This window comes from Hyperoodon ampullatus, assembly GCF_949752795.1.
Source record: "Hyperoodon ampullatus genome assembly, chromosome: 15".
In the NCBI taxonomy this organism is placed as follows: Eukaryota; Metazoa; Chordata; class Mammalia; order Artiodactyla; family Ziphiidae; genus Hyperoodon; species Hyperoodon ampullatus.
The window spans coordinates 1,769,024-1,787,588 of record NC_136928.1 but is presented as its reverse complement, the minus strand read 5'-3'; the positions used below and the strand labels follow the sequence as shown (position 1 = coordinate 1,787,588).

The 18,565-nt window shown below is 38.4% G+C and overlaps 1 protein-coding gene across 4 annotated transcripts in view; it reads left to right on the top strand.

Annotated features, from left to right (window-relative positions):
* The window catches only part of DGUOK (deoxyguanosine kinase), a gene marked incomplete at its 3' end in the record, with an annotated part of 36,454 nt that overhangs the window by 7,821 nt on the left and 10,068 nt on the right, over nucleotides 1–18,565 (top strand). For 3 of the 4 annotated variants that reach the window (XR_013811306.1, XM_079721479.1, XM_079721478.1), the window contains exons 2-3: nucleotides 4,225–4,337; nucleotides 16,896–17,083. Coding sequence is in view for 3 of the 4 variants with exons in the window: in XM_079721479.1 (XP_079577605.1) it covers nucleotides 4,225–4,337; nucleotides 16,896–17,083 (301 nt within the window). The remainder of the gene's footprint in view (nucleotides 1–4,224; nucleotides 4,338–16,895; nucleotides 17,084–18,565) is intronic. The other variant, XM_079721480.1, reaches the window with a different exon arrangement.

Sequence of the window (18,565 nt, the reverse complement as noted above, 5' to 3'; positions counted from 1 at the left end):
TGTCTATTTAGGTCTTCTGCCCATTTTTCGATTGGGTTGTTTGTTTTTTTTGTTATTGAGCTGTATGAGCTGCTTGTAAATTTTGGAGATTAATCCTTTGTCAGTTGCTTCATTTGCAAGTATCTTCTCCCATTCTGAGGGTTGTCTTTTGGTCTTGTTCATGGTTTCCTTTGCTGTGCAAAAAGCTTTTAAGTTTCATTAGGTCCCATTTGTTTATTTTTGTTTTTATTTCCATTTCTCTAGGAGGTGGATCAAAAAAGATCTTGCTGTGATTTATGTCAAAGAGTGTTCTTCCTATGTTTTCCTCTAAGAGTTTGATAGTGTCTGGCCTTACATTTAGGTCTTTAATCCATTTTGAGGTTATTTTTGTGTATGGTGTTAGGGAGTGTTCTCATTTCATTCTTTTACATGTAGCTGTCCAGTTTTCCCAGCACCACTTATTGAAGAGGCTGTCTTGTCTCCACTGTATATTCTTGCCTCCTTTATCAAAGATAAGGTGACCATATGTGTGTGGGTTTATCTCTGGGCTTTCTATCCTGTTCGATTGATCTATATTTCTGTTTTACAAAACTTCTTAAAAGGAAGGAAAAAACTATTACAGTCAGGTATCATAGCTTTAAAAAAGTTATGTCTAGTTTTAATATAAATAAATAATTTTGAATTATTTTTTAAAATAATTATTCCATATCTGTGGGTGGTGCCTGGCACAGCTGAGTTCCCTTGAAATGCAGTTTTAAGAAATGCCGCCCTATGGAAAATTACCCAGGCTCTCCAAGGCCTACAGCATCATGGATGGCAAAGCTCCTAGGACCTTCCACCACCATTTACTGTCATTCTTTGCTGAAACTCTGGCTTCTCATTGCTAAACTGGATTTCCAAAAGCTTTGGAATGGGGAATAGTGTGTAAGGTGGGGATGTTGCCCTGGTGCGACTGTTCCAGTAATTGGAACTGTATATTTCCCATTACATCTCATTTACTGGCATTCGGGTTTTGTGTGTTTAAATGGCATAAGTCGGTTTCTCAGAGTACTGAGTGCCCTTGGGTGAACTAACAGTGTCTGATCTCAGGGTGAAGTTGGCGCGCCCTAACCCTCAGGGCCCTTCCTTTCCATCTGCAGTCGTTCCTTGGGTAGTTGTTTTTAAGTTTTAAAAAATTTAAGTAATTCTGACAACCATTCAACCCCACCCATCTAACTAATCAGTTACCTTCATCTTCTCATATTAATTAAAATAATTTTTCAGCCCATAGCCAGAGACCATGTTTTAGGCTTAATCACCAACCTGCAATCTAAATATTGACTATCTGTGCCAAATATTTTAAAGTAGGGACTATTCAGGACAGGTAGGTATCTGATAATAAACAAATTCAACCAGTTTGTAATTCCTGCAACTCTGTTGGGCACTCCATGACAAGCCCAGAGTGTTTTATTTAGTAGTCTGGGATGTGGTTTTGGAACCCATATTTTTAAAAAACCAGCTTTGTTGATTGTGATCAGATTGTTCTAGATAGGAATCTCCAGTATAAGTCTGCATCACGATCACTTGGGGCATGCTTTAAAAATGTGGATTCCTGGGATCCAACCTCAGAGATTCAGATCCTGTTAGGAAACCAAAATTGAGGCTCATGAAACAATCAAAACAATTAAATGCTAAATGTATCAGAGGCAGTTAATAAATATTGCTTGTTTGATTCAGCTGCCCAATATGGTAGGAATTTGGTGTGAGCTGGAAATGTCCTGAACTTTGCGGAAGAGGTGGGCCTTATGCTTAGTGGGGGAAGGGATTTAGACACAGGCTGAGCAGAGCAGGGGAAGGCATTTGTTCACTGAAGTGTGGGAGAGCAGAGGCTGAGCACACATGCAGAGGCACACAGGAGTCGGGTGAAGGTGGGACTGAGAGGTGAGTGTGACTGTACAAGATGTACGGATTTATGTGTTTGTTCTTTACCCTGTGTGTTCAGAGAGGGGTTGGAGTGGTGTGTAATGAGTGTCGGATGTCGGATGTGTGGGCTCTTCTGCTGAGATGTGTCTTTGCTCCTGATCAGTAACCATGAGTGGCTGATAGAACTGCCTGGAAGGGTGCCTCCCCCTTCCTTCTCTTCCTTCCATTTGGGTTCCTCCTAAGGGTAGAACTCACTTGAGAAAGATCACCTCTCATAGGGGAGATTGAGCTCCAAGCACATTGTTATGGTTCATGTTTTGATTTTTAACAAATGTGGGTTTCGTAGGGAACTGGAATTAATAATGTATTACATGTTTTATTCATTCAGCTAGGTCATTAGTCTGGGCTTTGGTTCCTGCCCTGAAGGAACCCCATCTTCTACCTAGAGAAACAGAATTACAATGGCAGTGATGGAGTCTTACCCAGATTGCCAGGCCAAGCACAAAGGAGCTAATCCAACTTAGAGGCATCAGGGTCCTGAAAGCCTTCACACAGGAGGTGTATCTGAGCAGAATCTGAAGATTGAGTAAGAGTTGGCCAGGAGAGGAGAAAGCATATGCAAAGTCACATTTGCAGCAGACAGCATGGCATGATTAGAGTTGCAAAGAGTTTGGTCCAGTGGGAGCTCAGGATGCCTGAAGGGAAGTGAGGCAGAGAGGTCTATGCAGGGGCCAGATTTTGATGTGTTTTGTAGGCCATGCTAAAGGGTTTGAATTTTGTTGTGAAGGCAATAGGGAGCAGCCAGAGGATTTTAAGCAGTGTTACTTTGTGTTCAGTGTGGCTGCAGTATGAATGCTGGATTGAAGAGGGCAAGGCCAGAGTTGGAGAGGCAAGAAATGAAAGCCTGGTCTTGAGCAGGAGGTGGGAACAGAGAGAAAAGGACAGATGTGGACATTTTAGAAGGCAGGTTCAAAAGCAGTTGGTGGCCACTGGAGGTTTGGCAGAGAAGGAAGAAGTCCTGACTGAGTGGATAGTGCTGTCTTACCCTGAGGTTGGGATATGGGAGAAAGCTCAGTTTGGTGGGGAAGATGATGAGTTCATTTACGGAATATATTGACTTTCAGTTGTTTGTAGGATATCCAAGTGGAAATGTCTGGAGGGCTCTTAGTGAGTCTGGAATTCAGGAAGTTATGGGCTAGATGTTGGTGTAAATGGGAAAAGAGAACTTGAATGTTGTGGCACTAGGTTCATTTCATCTCCAAAATATTTCTCAAGGCAATCACTACTTTCCACCTCTTCTGCTCTCTCCTTGGTTGAAGCTACTATTACCTTCTAACTGGTCTGCCTGATTCTACATCAGTGCAACAGCAGGTGGAGTGGTCTTTTAAAAATGAGATGGTCTTTTAAAAATGACATGGTCATTTCCCTGCTTAAAACCCATCATCACTGGTATCCCATTGCCCTTAGAATAGAACTCAAACTTTTTACCGTGGTACGGGGCCCCATGTGACCTGGCCCCGGCCTGCCTACCACCCTCTCCGCACTCATTTTGAGCCATTCTTCTCCCTCGTTTGACCACACTGTCACTTCAAGGCCACAGATGCCTCTTCTGTCTTCTTGTGCGCCGTTTTTCTCTTTTCCCAACCATTCCCCCACTCTTGGCCTGACCAGTCCTCGTCTTTCAGGTCTCACCTCAGGTAACATTTTTCAGAGGAACCTTCCTTGATCTCCTGAGCTACATTAGAGCCATCCTGCATTTTTCTTTCCTAGCACTTAATACAATTTGTTATTAGTTACTCATGTGTTTATTTGGTATCTGTCTCTCATACAAGCTCTGTGAGGGCAAAATCCATCCTGTGTTTTGTTTACCATTGTACCTCCAGTGCCGGACAGTCTGAGCACATAATAGCACTCCCTGAATATTGGTTAGATTTGTTGAATGAATGAGGGTCATTGTCTTCATTTTCTATCTTGAAAAACTTGTAATTTTTATACTGTCACCGAGTAAATAGGATTGTGCGATTCAAGCTTTACAACACGTGTAGCTGATTTCATCTACTTTTGAGAGTCTATTCCATTTTTAACTGTTATTAAATACTCTTTTCCTCTTGAGAGGTGGGACATGAAAATTACAAATCAAATCTTAAGGGTATTTTTCCTCCCTGTTGCCTGCATTCATTATGGTGACTGGTTAGTCTGACAGTGATGTGGCTGCTGAGTTCTGAAATTGGAAAAACTGGTACTTGTTCCCTTGAGTTGGGCATTTGTGGCAGAGTTTAGTAGCAGCCTTCTCCTGCAACCCTGATTTGAGATGCATCCCAATACATGCTGTTTGCATTGCAGCTGTGGGAAAATCCACCTTTGTGAAGTTACTCACGAAAACTTACCCAGAGTGGCACGTAGCTACAGAACCTGTAGCAACATGGCAGAATGTCCAGGCTGCTGGCACCCAAAACGTAAGTTTTCAGTTGTGATGGGTAGTTGTCAGGCATAGGTGAATAAACTAATTGTAATAATCTAGTTTGCTCTGAGTAGGTGAAGTAGTCCAGTTTGAACCTCCTTTTTAAAATATTAGCACCTTCATTGCCTAAAGCAGACCATGTACACCAGAGAGGATATGACTTGTTTGAATATGTTTAGTTTTGATTTTCGTGTTTTTTACATGTCTATATAAGTGACTGTCTCTGTTCTTTGTGGTTTCCCAAAGCATGTCCAGCCATCCTGGCTTTGAAGATTAATTTTGTCATTCCTACCTTTAAGTGTATTACTGAAACTGACCATAAGGATTAGTAGTTAATTATAATGATTTTAACTTATTGATGAAGTCTTAGAAATTGAAAGGGACCTAAAAGAGCATCTTGTCACATTTTGAGTCAATGCAGAAAGAATAGCTAATGTTTATATAAAGTGCATACTATGTACAGTGCTATCCCAAGCACTGTACATTCCATGTATGCCTTGTGGCTTAAGCCCTAGTGTCAGGTAGTTGCTTTGGGAGAGCACCAAACCACCAGCCACATCAGTGTGAGTAGGGAAGAACCAACCTGGACGTGAACCCTAGAGGCAGCTGAGGGAGTAGCAGCACCACGCCTCAGTCTCCACAGACTCCGGCAGTCCTGGGAACGTTCACTGAGCGCATCATTCTTGTTTTTACAACCTATTGTTAGAAAGTTCTTGTATGAGCCACTTTGCATACCTGTGACTCTGACTCATTGGTTCAGATTCTGCCTGTTAAGTCTTTTAACTTTTCCACATGGCAACCCTTCATACATTTCTAAGGCAATGATTTGCCTGCTTTTTCTCCCCCTCCAGTCTTCTCTCTTTGAAACCAAATACCATTTTCCTCCAGACGATTTCTCATGCTGAAGTAACTTTGTCTAGGAGATGTGCTCCAGTTTGTTAGTTTTCCACCTAGATTTTAGTAAGAGTGGTACTCAGAGCTGAACAGGACATTCTGGATGTAGCCTAAATGGTATAGAATATCATAGAACTTGTTTGGGGTGCCATTTATGTGTTATTCCAACTTAGGATTGTGTTACCTTTTTTGGCAGACAAATAATATACTTATTGAGGATATTTGTTTTTTAAACTGTCGCCATATGTGTACATGTATATGTGTGCATGCGTGTGTGTATTTGTGAAATTAACTTTTCCATTTAGAAAATAAATTATCTTTTTCTGAGTATGCCACAGGTCCCCTGTTTTGGGGATTTAAAAATATATCCTCAAATGGTTTGACACTCTTTCCTTCAAGAAGTGGACCTTAATTCTCCCCTTGAGTGTGACCTGGACTTAGTGACTTGCTTCTAATGAATACAGTGTAGCAGGTTTAACAGTGTGTGACTTTTTATGGTAGGTCATAAAAGACATTGTATCTTCCATCTTGTTCTCTCTTGATCATTTGGCTCTGATGTTGCCAGCTGCCATATAATGCAGCATACCTGTCTGTGAAGAGGCCCACGCAGCAAGGAACTGAGTCCTCCTGCCAGCAGCCTTGTGAGTGAGTCTTGGAAGCAGATCCTTCAATCTCCAGTCAGGTCATCAGATGACTGTAGCCTCAGCCAATGTCGTGACTGAAATCTCATGGAAATCCTTGAGGCAGAACCACCCAGCTAAGCTGTGTCCCAAATTCCTTTCCAACAGAAATGGATTTAATGAATGTTTTTTGTTTAAACCACTAAATTTTGTCAAAACTTAGATAACTAATACTCCCATAATCCCATTATCCAGTGGTAAAACAGTTAACATTTTTGTCCTTTTAGATTTCTATCTACAAAGGAGAAAATGTATATATTTACATACACTTATATAAATGTATAGAACATATATACATTACCTCTTTTAAAATAATAATTGTGATTGTCTCTTGCGTGTCACTTGATATCCAAGGTCTTCTTCCTTTTACATTTACAAGGTAATGTCATTTTAATGGTTGCTGTATACTGCATAATATGGTGTACTATCATTTAGTTGTTCAGTCTTTTATTTTGAATACTTAGTTTTCTAATTTCTCCCTATTATAAGCAATGTCACAATGATGAATGTTTTTGTAGCTATATCTTTTTTCTTTTTAATAGCTAATTTTGAGGGTAATCTAGAACTGGAATTTTGATGTCCAAAAACAACATGTTTTGTTGAGGCTTTTGTTATATTTTATAAAATTTTCCTTCAGAAAAGTTGTACTATTTTTCTCATATTTTCAGCAACACTGGGTGTTATTTTTTTTCATCCTTTCTGATTTGAGAGGTGAGAAAATGGTGTGTTATTTTATTTTACATTTCTTTGATTACCAGTGAATTGAACTTTTTAATGTTTATTGGCCATTTATTAGTATTCTTCAGTGAATTGCCTATTCAAACCTCTTGCTTTTTTTTTTCTCTCTATTGAGATCTTCAGGTTTTTGTAATGGCTTCATAAGAACTCGTATGTTGAATATCTTAGACATCAATTACAGGAAAAAATCTATAAAAAATACAAACACATGGAGGCTAAACAATACACTACTTAATAACCAAGAGATCACTGAAGAAATCAAAGAGGAAATTAAAAAATACTTAGAAACAGATGACAGCGAAAACACGACGACCCAAAACCTATGGGATGCAGCAAAAGCAGTTCTAAGAGGGAAGTTTATAGCAATAAAATCCTACCTTAAGAAACAAGAAACATCTCAAATAAACAACCTAACCTTACACCTAAAGCAATTAGAGAAAGAAGAACAAAAAAACCCCAAAGTTAGCAGAAGGAAAGAAATCATAAAGATCAGATCAGAAATAAATGAAAAAGAAATGAAGGAAATGATAGCAAAGATCAATAAAACTAAAAGCTATTCTTTGAGAAGATAAACAAAATTGATAAACCATTAGCCAGACTCATCAAGAAAAAAAGGGAGAAGACTCAAATCAACAGAATTAGAAATGAAAAAGGAGAAGTAACAACTGACACTGCAGAAATACAAAGGATCATGAGAGATTACTACAAGCAACTCTATGCCAATAAAATGGACAACCTGGTAGAAATGGACAAATTCTTAGAAATGCACAACCTGCCGAGACTGAACCAGGAAGAAATAGAAAATATGAACAGACCAATCACAAGCACTGAAATTGAAACTGATTAAAAATCTTCCAACAAACAAAAACCCAGAACCAGATGGCTTCACAGGCGAATTCTATCAAACATTTAGAGAAGAGCTAACACCTATCCTTCTCAAACTCTTCCAAAATATAGCAGAGGGAGGAACACTCCCAAACTCATTCTACAAGGCCACCATCACCCTGATACCAAAACCAGACAAAGATGTCACAAAGAAAGAAAACTACAGGCCAATATCACTGATGAACATAGATGCAAAAATCCTCAACAAAATACTAGCAAACAGAATCCAACAGCACATTAAAAAGATCATACACCATGATCAAGTGGGGTTTATTCCAGGAATGCAAGGATTCTTCAATATATGCAAATCAATCAACGTGATAAACCATATTAACAAATTGAAGGAGAAAAACCATATGATCATCTCAATAGATGCAGAGAAAACTTTCGACAAAATTCAACACCCATTTATGATAAAAACCCTGCAGAAAGTAGGCATAGAGGGAACTTAGTTCAACATAATAAAGGCCATATATGACAAACCCCCAGCCAACATCATTCTCAGTGGTGAAAAACTGAAACCATTTCCACTAAGATCAGGAACAAGACAAGGTTGCCCACTCTCACCACTCTTATTCAACATACTTTTGGAAGTTTTAGCCACAGCAATCAGGGAAGAAAAAGAAATAAAAGGAACCCAAATCGGAAAAGAAGAAGCAAAGCTGTCATTGTTTGCAGGAGACATGATACTATACATAGAGAATCCTAAAGGTGCTAGCAGAAAACTACTAGAGCTAATCAATGAATTTGGTAAAGTTGCAGGATATAAAATTAATGCACAGAAATCTCTGGCATTCCTATATACTAATGATGAAAAATCTGAAAGTGAAATCAAGGAAACACTCCCATTTACCATTGCAACAAAAAGAATAAAATATCTAGGAATAAACCTACCTAAGGAGACAAAGACCTGTATGCAGAAAATTATAAGACACTGATGAAAGAAATCAAAGATGATACAAATAGATGGAGAGATATACCATGTTCTTGGATTGGAAGAATCAACATTGTGAAAATGACTCTACTACCCAAAGCAATCTACAGATTCAATGCAATCCCTATCAAACTACCAATGGCATTTTTCACAGAAGTAGAACAAAAAATTTCACAATTTGTATGGAAATACAAAAGACCCCGAATAGCCAAAGCAATCTTGAGAAAGAAAAACGGAGCTGGAGGAATCAGGCTCCCTGACTTCAGACTATACTACAAAGCTACAGTAATCAAGACAGTATGGTACTGGCACAAAAACAAATATAGATCAATGGAACAGGATAGAAAACCCAGAGATAAACCCATGCACATATGGTCACCTTATTTTTGATAAAGGAGGCAAGAATATACAATGGAGAAGAGACAGCCTCTTCAATAAGTGGTGCTGGGAAAACTGGACGGCTACATGTAAAAGAATGAAATTAGAACACTCCCTAACACTATACACAAAAATAAGCTCAAAATGGATTAAAGACCTAAATGTAAGGCCAGACACTATCAAACTCTTAGAGGAAAACATAGGCAGAACACTATGACATAAATCACAGCAAGATCCTTTTGACCCACCTCCTAGAGAAATGGAAATAAAAACAAAAATAAACAAATGGGACCTAATGAAAGTTAAAAGCTTTTGCACAGCAAAGGAAACCATAAACAAGACCAAAAGACAACCCTCAGAATGGAAGAAAATATTTGCAAATGAAGCAACTGACAAAGGATTAATCTCCAAAATTTACAAGCAGCTCATGCAACTCAATATCAAAAAAACAAACAACCCAATCCAAAAATGGGCAGAAGGCCTAAATAGACATTTCTCCGAAGAAGATATACAGATTGCTAACAAACACATGAAAGAATGCTCAACATCATTAATCATTAGAGGAATGCAAATCAGAACTACAATGAGATATCATCTCACACTGGTCAGAATGGGCATCATCAAAAAATCTACAAACAGTAAATGCTGGAGAGGGTGTTGAGAAAAGGGAACCCTCTTGCACTGTTGGTGGTAATGTAAATTGATACAGCCACTATGGAGAACAGCCTGGAGGTTCCTTAAAAAACTACAAATAGAACTACCATATGACCCAGCAATCCCACTACTGGGCATATACCCTGAGAAAACCATAATTCAAAAAGAGTCATGTACCACAATGTTCATTGCAGCTCTATTTACAATAGCCAGGACATGGAAGCAACCTAAGTGTCCATCCACAGATGAATCGATAAAGAAGATGTGGCACATATATACAATGGAATATTACTCAGCCATAAAAAGAAACGAAATTGAGTTATTTGTAGTGAGGTGGATGGACCTAGAGTCTGTCATACAGAGTGAAGTAAGTCAGAAAGAGAAAAACAAATACTGTATGCTAACATATATATGGAATCTATATATATAAAAAAAAAAGGTCATGAAGAACCTAGGAGCAAGACGGGAATAAAGACGCAGCCCTACTAGAGAATGGACTTGAGGATACGGGGAGGGGGAAGGGTAAGCTGTGACAAAGTGAGAGAGTGGCATGGACATATATACACTACCAAATGTAAAATAGATAGCTAGTGGGAAGCAGCCGCATAACACAGGGAGATCAGCTCTGTGCTTTGTTACCACCTAGAGGGATGGGATAGCGAGGGTGGGAGGGAGACGCAAGAGGGAAGAGATATGAGGATATATGTATATGTATAACTTTGTTATAAAGCTGAAACTAACACACCATTGTAAAGCAATTATCCTCCAGTAAAGATGTTAAAAAAAATCTTAACTCTGTCATTTATTGTCGATACTCTCCCCAGTTTGTCATTTTTCCTTTCCTTTTCTGTATGATGTATTTTGCAATATAATACTTTTAAGTTTTTATGTGGTCAAGTCTATCGTTTTCTTCATAGTTACTGCCTTTGATGTGAAAGTTTAAAAAGACCTCTTACAGCCCAAGATTATAAAAACAGGCACTTGTTTTTCTTTCTCTTGCTTTTAAGATTTTATTCTTTGTGTCACTTTAAAAGTTACAGGAGTCTGATTTTCCCCAAGTTGTTATCTGAATTCCCAGTAATAGTCTTGTTTAGTTTATTCCTGAGTGGTTATATATTTTGTTGTTATTGTGACTGGGATCTGTTTTTCCATCATCTGTTTCAAACTGGTTATTGCTGTTTGAAAGAAAAGCAGTTGATTGTTGTATGTCTTGTGTGACTTAATTCTCACATTAATTTTTTTTTTGCTTTATTTGCTTGAGGTTTTAGAAAATAATAGTATTCTCTAAATATTAATCATTTGTAAGAGTTTTCCAATATCCAAACTTCATTTCTGTTTTCTTTTGTTGGATAGAAGTTCCAGAACAATATTGAATAATAGCAGTGATGGTAGTCACTTTTATATTTTCTGTGTTTAGTGAAAGTACCTCTAATGTATCATTGTTAAGTTCTGTGCTTGTCATTCACTTCAATAGACCATGTGGAGGAGGTACTTCTATTACTAGGATATTAACTTTTTTTTATCAGTAACATATGTTGAGTTTTCATCAAAAGCCTTTTTTAGCATCTAGTGAGATAACCGTGGGATTTTTCTTTCTTTCTTTCTTCCTTTTTAATCTCTTAGTTTTAGTCATAGATTGGATAATGATGTCATCCTCACATTCCTAGAATAAACCCTTTTGGTCATGGTGTACTGTTGCATTAATTTGCTAATATGTTTGGAATTTTGTATGAATAAATTTAATTGGTATTATATTTATGTGTACAGTTTTTGACAGGTTTTACCATCAGGGTTATGAAAATGAATTGGAAGCTTTGTATCATTTTTAGCATAGAAATTATCTATTCCTTCAAGGTGTGACGGAAATCAGTTTTAAAATTACATGGATTCAGTGCTGTTTGGGGGGGATAGTTATTAGACAACTGTTTCTTCCTCAGTTATTATTCAGGGTTTTTAATCAGTTTTGATAATTTTGTTTTCTAGAAAATCGCCCTTTTATTGAGATTTTCAAATTTAATAATGTAAAATTAGTACATGTATTCTTTTATACTTTAAATTCTTCTGTATCAAGAGTTTTTGTATCTTTTGTCTGATGTTGCTTATCTGTGTGAATATTTTGGGAGGAATAGGTTTGATAGATGATTGTCTATTTATTTGTCCTTTTTTAAAAGACCCAATTAATGGATTTTAATTTTTAATTCTATTGGGGCTTGCATTCTAATTCATTAATTTTTGCTTTTAAATTTATTTATTTCTCAGAATTCCTTTGCATTTTTAAAGCTGCTTAGTGTGAATGATTAATTTGTGTATTTTTCCCTTTCTTCTGCCTTAATAATAAAAGCATTTGCAACAGGAAATTTTTTTCATGGGATAAGCTTTGGCCCTGTCTTCTAGATTTTGACATATGAGAATTTAACTGAAATTTCTAAAGAGTTTGTAATTGTAGTTTTAAGTTATTTTTTGCCTAAGATTTCTTTTTAGTGTTTTACATATTCTGAGTAGATTTTGTATGTTTATTATTTTGTTAATTCTAAGTTTATTTTGTTATGATCAATGTGGCTTATACAGTTTCTCACTGAGGAAACTTACTGAGATTTTCTTCATTGACTATGTATGATCAATTTCGATAAGTGTGCCATGGACTTTTAAGAAGAATATGTATTATCTGTAAGGTATATGTAGTTTGATGTGACATATTTTATAAATTCCAAGATGTCATTGATTATAAGACATTATCAATTTAGTGACACTTCTAAGGAATAATTAAAATGTCTGTTACGTTTAGTAAGCATTATAAGATGTATCCCAGTTTCAGATATGTGAAAAAAAATAATGATTAAGAGTCTTATCCTCCAAGTTCTTATTTTGAGAGTCTACTGTTTTTATTAAATTCTGAGAGAAGTGTACTAAAGTTTTGTGCTTTTATTGTGTTTTGTCTATTTCTCCTTGTATTTTTAATTGACTTTATATTTTTGTATTTCAGTGCTTTATTAGTCCATGTAAAAAGGTTCATGACTTTTTTGTGGAGTCTTTATTGCTTTACTAGTCTTGTAGCATTTAATGCTTTTTTAAAATTTGAATTAAATTAATTTATTTGGCATGCGGGCTCTTATTGGTGGCATGTGGGATCTAGTTCCATGACCAGGGATCGAACCCGGGCCCCCTGCATTGGGAACGTGGAGTCTTAACCACTGGACCACCAGGGAAGTCCCAGTGCTTTTTTTTTCTTAATACAGCTTTGCCACATCTACAGTCGTTTTATTTGCATCTACCTGGTGGATTTTGCTGCCGCTCTACTTTCAGCTAATGTATGTCATCTTGTTTTAGGCGTTTCACTTATGAACAGGATTTTTAGCTTTTACCCAATCTTAGGGTTTGCCTTTCCTGGGAATTTTTCTCTTTTATCATGATTATGTTTAATTTATTCCTGCCACCTTACTTTGTGCTTTCATCTCCTTTTTTTCCTTTTTGCTGTATTTGAATATTTCTTTCATTTTTCTCCCCTTCATTCGTATGGAAATTTTAGTATTTTTACTCTACTAGTGGAAACATTTAAATTAAAAATATACATGTTTAAAACCCACAGATATAGAAGACAAACTTGTGGTTACCAAAGGAGAGAGGGAAGGAGGAGGAACAAATTAGGGATGTAGGATTAACAGGTAAAAACTACCATGTATAAAATAGATGAGGCAACAAGGGTATACTGTACAGCACAGAGAATTATAGCCATTATCTTGTAATAAACTATAATGGAGTATAAATTGCAAAAATACAGAATCACTATGCTGTACACCTGAAACTAATATAATATTGTAAAACAACTATACTTCAATAAAATATGTATATATAAATGTTTAAACCTATTTATCAATGTTAATGGGGTCTCTATGAAAGAAAAAAATAAATTTTACTACTTTTTTTTATTACTTTCTTCTCCAGACTCCATCCCCCATGTATAGAAATCTTTAGTTTTATAGATCCAGAATGTTTTTACGTAGTGAAATTTCTCTCTCTCTCTTTTTTTTTTTTTTCCTGGCCACACCACAAGGCTTGTGGGATCTTAGTTTCCCGACCAGGGATTGAACCTGGATCCCAGCAGTGAAAGTACCAAGTCCTAACCACTGGACCACCAGGAAATTCCCTGAAATGTCTCTTTTAACTATAGAAATTGGCAGTAAACTTCTTCACCACATTCATAATAATTACTTTATACTTAACTGTTCTACTGGTCATTCACTGACCACTGTCTTCTTATTACTTCTTCCCATTTCTTAATTCTTTATTTTGATTCATTTTTCAATTGGTTGAAATATATTTTAGAGGATTTTTTTTTTCAGAACGTAGTTGGTATAATTTCTGAGTGATTGCTTGTCTTAACATGTCTTTAGTTCTGTTGTAGGGAAGTGTTATATGGTCTGATCTTTTTTTTTTTTAATAAAATGTTTTCCCCCCTCAAGTTTTTGTTTTGTTTTGCTTTCATGAATTGTTGACATCTTGCTAGGTTAGGTCTGGGTGTGTGTGTGTGTGAAAGCTGTATATGTAAATCTATATTAAATCCTTTCTGGTACTTAGTGAATTTCTCTGGCGGAAAGTCTCACATCTTCAGAGATTTTCTTCAATTTTTTTCTTTGATTTTGGCTTCTTTTTCATCTGATCAGTTCCCCCTGACTATAACTCCTAGTTGTAGCATGGTTTTAAACTTCCTTTCTGTTCTAAAATACCTAGAGATATGTCATGTTTCTATTAGACAGTGATTCTCAGTGATGGTGAAATTTGATGAGAAGGAGACCTTATGAGTAGTGGTCTTCCTCTGCTGATCTCTTTTTTTATTGGGGGTGGCATTTCACCATTCTGTATTGGACTTTTATCTCATGAGAAGGAAAACCGTTTGCTTTTGTTAGGTAGCTTTGTCTGAGATATGGGTACTGTGAAGTTGCACATCATTTTAGCCTTTGTTTGAAAAGTTGTTTGATACAAAATTGTACTCACTGCTGTCAGGTAGGACACAAGTGACATTGCATCTTGATGTATCTTTTCAGAGAAAAGAAAGAAAAAACAAAAAATACCCTACCACTATATAACAATGTATATTGGATCTCCTAAACTGTATTTCTTTCATAATTTTCTGCTTTTCTTCTCTTAGTTTAGGGGAAATTTCTTGAGTTTATATTCTGTATGATATTCACTAATTAGGTTTACTGCAGTTTACAGTCTGCTGGTTACTATCTTCATTGGGAGTTTTGTTTTGGCAATTGCGTTTTTCTCCTCTAAGGATGTTCTTTTCATATTGCTCTGTTTTGTTTGTTTTCTGGCCACGCCACGCTGCATGTGGGCTCTTAGTTCCCCGACCAGGGATCAAACCCATGCCCCCTGCAGTGGCAGTGCAGAGTCTTAACCAGTGGACTGCCAGGGAAGTCAGTTGTTCCTCTTTTATGATAGCCTCTTCTTATCAATGTGGCAGTCTCGAGTCCCATTGAGATTTTTTTTTTTTTCTCCTGTTTGTGGCAATAGCTCTGTCTCCTGAGAGGCTGCTTGTCCTGAACACACGGATGGGTCCACTCCCTTTGAATTGCTGGATATTCTTATATGCAATGATTGTCCCTCTATTGTTTATATGTTTGAAGGGATATTTGCATACGTTCTGTAGCTGAGATAGGTTCTTTGGAAATTGGGTAGCCCTCTGTACAGTTTTTTATTCTGGAACAGGCTCCCTTTGGTAACCCAAAGCCTGCCGGTAGAATCCCCCCGCCTCCCAGTCAACCTAGTGCATCTGCAATCGCAGTGCCCTATTCCACTCAGCAGGCTTCCCTGCAGTCTCAGAGCTACGCTGTAACCATGGGCTCCCTCCAGTCTCTGGTGACACCACCAGAGACTCAAGTAGATCCACATCTGTCCTCCTGCCTCCACCTCCAGCTCTCAGCCAGGGGCCATTTGGGAGGCTGGTGTGTGTTTGTGGGCTGCAGGATTGAAGGCAGGGAGGTTGTTCTGTGATCCACTCTGCTCTACACACATGCTCTGCTGAAGCCTTCCGAAGCATAGGACCCCTCTTTGGAATCCAGGGGTGATATTTAGCCAAACTGGACCACCTGGGGTTGTCTAACCTTTCCCCCCACCCCGTGTATTTTTGTCTCTACCTGAAATACTTTCTTCTTAATCCCTATTTGCATCTGTGGAGAGTCCATGTATCATTTACTTCCCAGCCTAATTCCACTTTTTTCCAGAAACTTTCTCAGATTCCCTCCACCATACCGTGATCACCCCTTTGTTGTATGTTCTGCTTTATAGTCTAGCTCTCCATATCTTTGTCACCCCCTTTCCGTATGCATTATGAGCTACTTGAGTTTGGGAACCATGTCTTGCTCGCCTTTATATGGAGAAGTATTAGAACGAAGAAGTTAGAGGAAGCCAGGTTTGAGTCCCCATTCAACACTTACCATGAAACTTTGGACAAGTAAGTTCCTTAACCTTTCTGAGTGGATGTTCTCCTCAAGAAAATGGGCATAACAGTCATGATGCTGTTTTGGAGATTAAATGAGATAACATAGCGCAGTGAACATTGAGATAAATCTTAGTTTTGTTTTCTGTACCCCTTAGAGCACCTAGCTCACGTAGCATCTTATCCACACAGGCCTTCAGTTCATGGTGACTGAATGAACGCAGATCAGAGTGCTTTTCGCAAAACTCACTTTTGCGTTGAGTCAGTGGCAGAGCCCAGGAAAGAATCCAGGGTTCCTGAGTGTCTTAGACACGTTCCCACCTGCACATGCTGAGTAAGTGGGTCTTCACATGCCTTTCATAAAGTGTCTAGAATCGAGGAGGAGGGATTTGTTTGTTTTTGTTTGTTCATTTGTTTGTTTAACCAACTGTAGCCTTGCTCTAAGAGAGAGAGAACTCGGTTTGGTTGGTTGGATTTTCAAATAATCAGTTACTTTCTTGTCTGGGTTGAAGTTTTAGAAAGAAATAGCCACAAATTGGAAGCTCAGAAGAGAAGCAACATAGTGTTGCAGTGGAAATGTCTGATTCCAGGTAGCGTTTCAGATGGTTGTTGATTGTTAAGCCCTCCTCCAACACGCTCCACAAACCCACCAATCAGCGAATGTGCTGATTCTATGGGTGGTTCTTCCTCTGCTGTCCCTTGGTATGCTGAAGGTGGCATGTCATCTCCCTCGGTCAGACTCTTGTCTCGTAAGGTAGGAAAATCTCTTCCTTGATTATGTAGCTTTGACTAAGCTGAGGGATGTGATGATATCTGTTTAGTGGAAGGAAACTTCTGTGATTGCGTCTCTCATTGATTCTTACCCTTGTGGGCGGGTGGGTAGCGGGTGGTAAACACTGTGAAGTAAACATGCCTTCTAGGAGGTTCTCCTCTTCCATCATTTACCTCTAGGCCGGCACTGCCCCCAGTCTCGGAAACTTGCTGGATATGATGTACCAGGAGCCAGCACGATGGTGCTACACATTCCAGACATTTTCTTTTATGAGCCGCCTGAAAGCACAGTTGGAGCCCTTCCCTGAGAAACTCTTAGAGGCCAAGAAGGCAGTACAGATCTTTGAGAGGTCTGTATACAGCGACAGGTAAGACCCTGAGCCCTCCGCCCGTCACAGGCTCTGTGCTTAGCGCTGCATGTTTTCTCCTCTTGCTCAGACTCTGCACTGCTCTTGTCATTGAAAATTATACTTGAAAAAAGTGTCTTTTTAAAGACAACACTCTACAGATTTGTTCAGACTTATAATTTCACAGTTACCATATATGTCAAGAAAGGAGACTGTGTTTTTCATAATCTGAATGCATTTAATTTCTCACATTGGCACTGATTATGTTTCCTTATTCTTTTCTAGCATAGAAGCAGGCGGGTAGCTACCTAGTATAACCATTACATGCTAAAAGGCACAGAATAGACACTTAAGTAGCAGCATATGTTCTAGCAAACCAAATGAATCAGTGGTGGGTTATCACCTGGAAGAAAAAAGCAGTCGGAATTAAAATGTGTTCCTAAAATGACAGGAGAAAGAAATTTATCCCTTTTTTAAAATTCTTCAAGAGAGGATTTCTGAGTAGAAATAGCAGATTTGTAAAATTGGCTTCTGTCTTGGATTTAACCTTTTTTGACCCTTTGTTGTGTGGCAGGGCTTATTGTTGGCCAGAGTCTGTAAGGGACATCCAGTCTCTTACAGGTCAGACGAAGAGCATCATCCTGACCACCTGAGGGAGTGAGACGGGGAGTCACTTTTAATGAAAGCTAGCAGATAGCTTGGGAATTCAGCCCATCTTCTCTAGAGGCGCTAGTCCATCTATGCTCTGGAATTCCTGGTTCTGCCACAAAACCAGTCTGTGACTTGTGTATAATCCATTTGAAGATGAAGTGAGGGTGCCTTAATCTGGACATCACTGAGGGTTTTTTATCTGAAGGTGATGAATGACGACCTCTGTCAGTGTGAAATGGTGGCTTAAAGCCTGATGGTCTATCTTAAGCCCCCTGAGTTATCAGAATGGAAAATGGTGCATTTTTCTTGTCCATTCACTTCTGAAAACACTAGATTGGTTACCCATTTAATTCCAAATTAGAAAAACTAGCTGTGCTCCTTAGTGCTCCCATAAAGCCTCCTGGAGGGAAAAAATAAGGATACATTTGTAAATGTACTGTGACTTTTTTTTTAGACATTACTTAAAAATCATTCAAGATATGTAAAACAAACCCTATAGACTAGGCATTCCTTCTCTGTGGACCCCAAGAGAGAGCCTACTCTTTTTTTTTTTTTTTTTGGTGGTATGCGGGCCTCTCACTGTTGTGGCCTCTCCCGTTGCGGAGCACAGGCTCCGGATGCACAGGCTCAGCAGCCATGGCTCACGGGCCCAGCCGCTCCGCGGCATATGGGATCCTCCCAGACTGGGGCACGAACCCGTATCCCCTGCATCGGCAGGCGGACTCTCAACCACTGCGCCACCAGGGAGGCCCGAGCCTACTCTTTATAAAAGCGAAATATGTGAATTATAGATGGTTGGGCTATAGATTTTAGTTCTTTTTCAACTGTTGGATGTACTACTACCTATTTTCC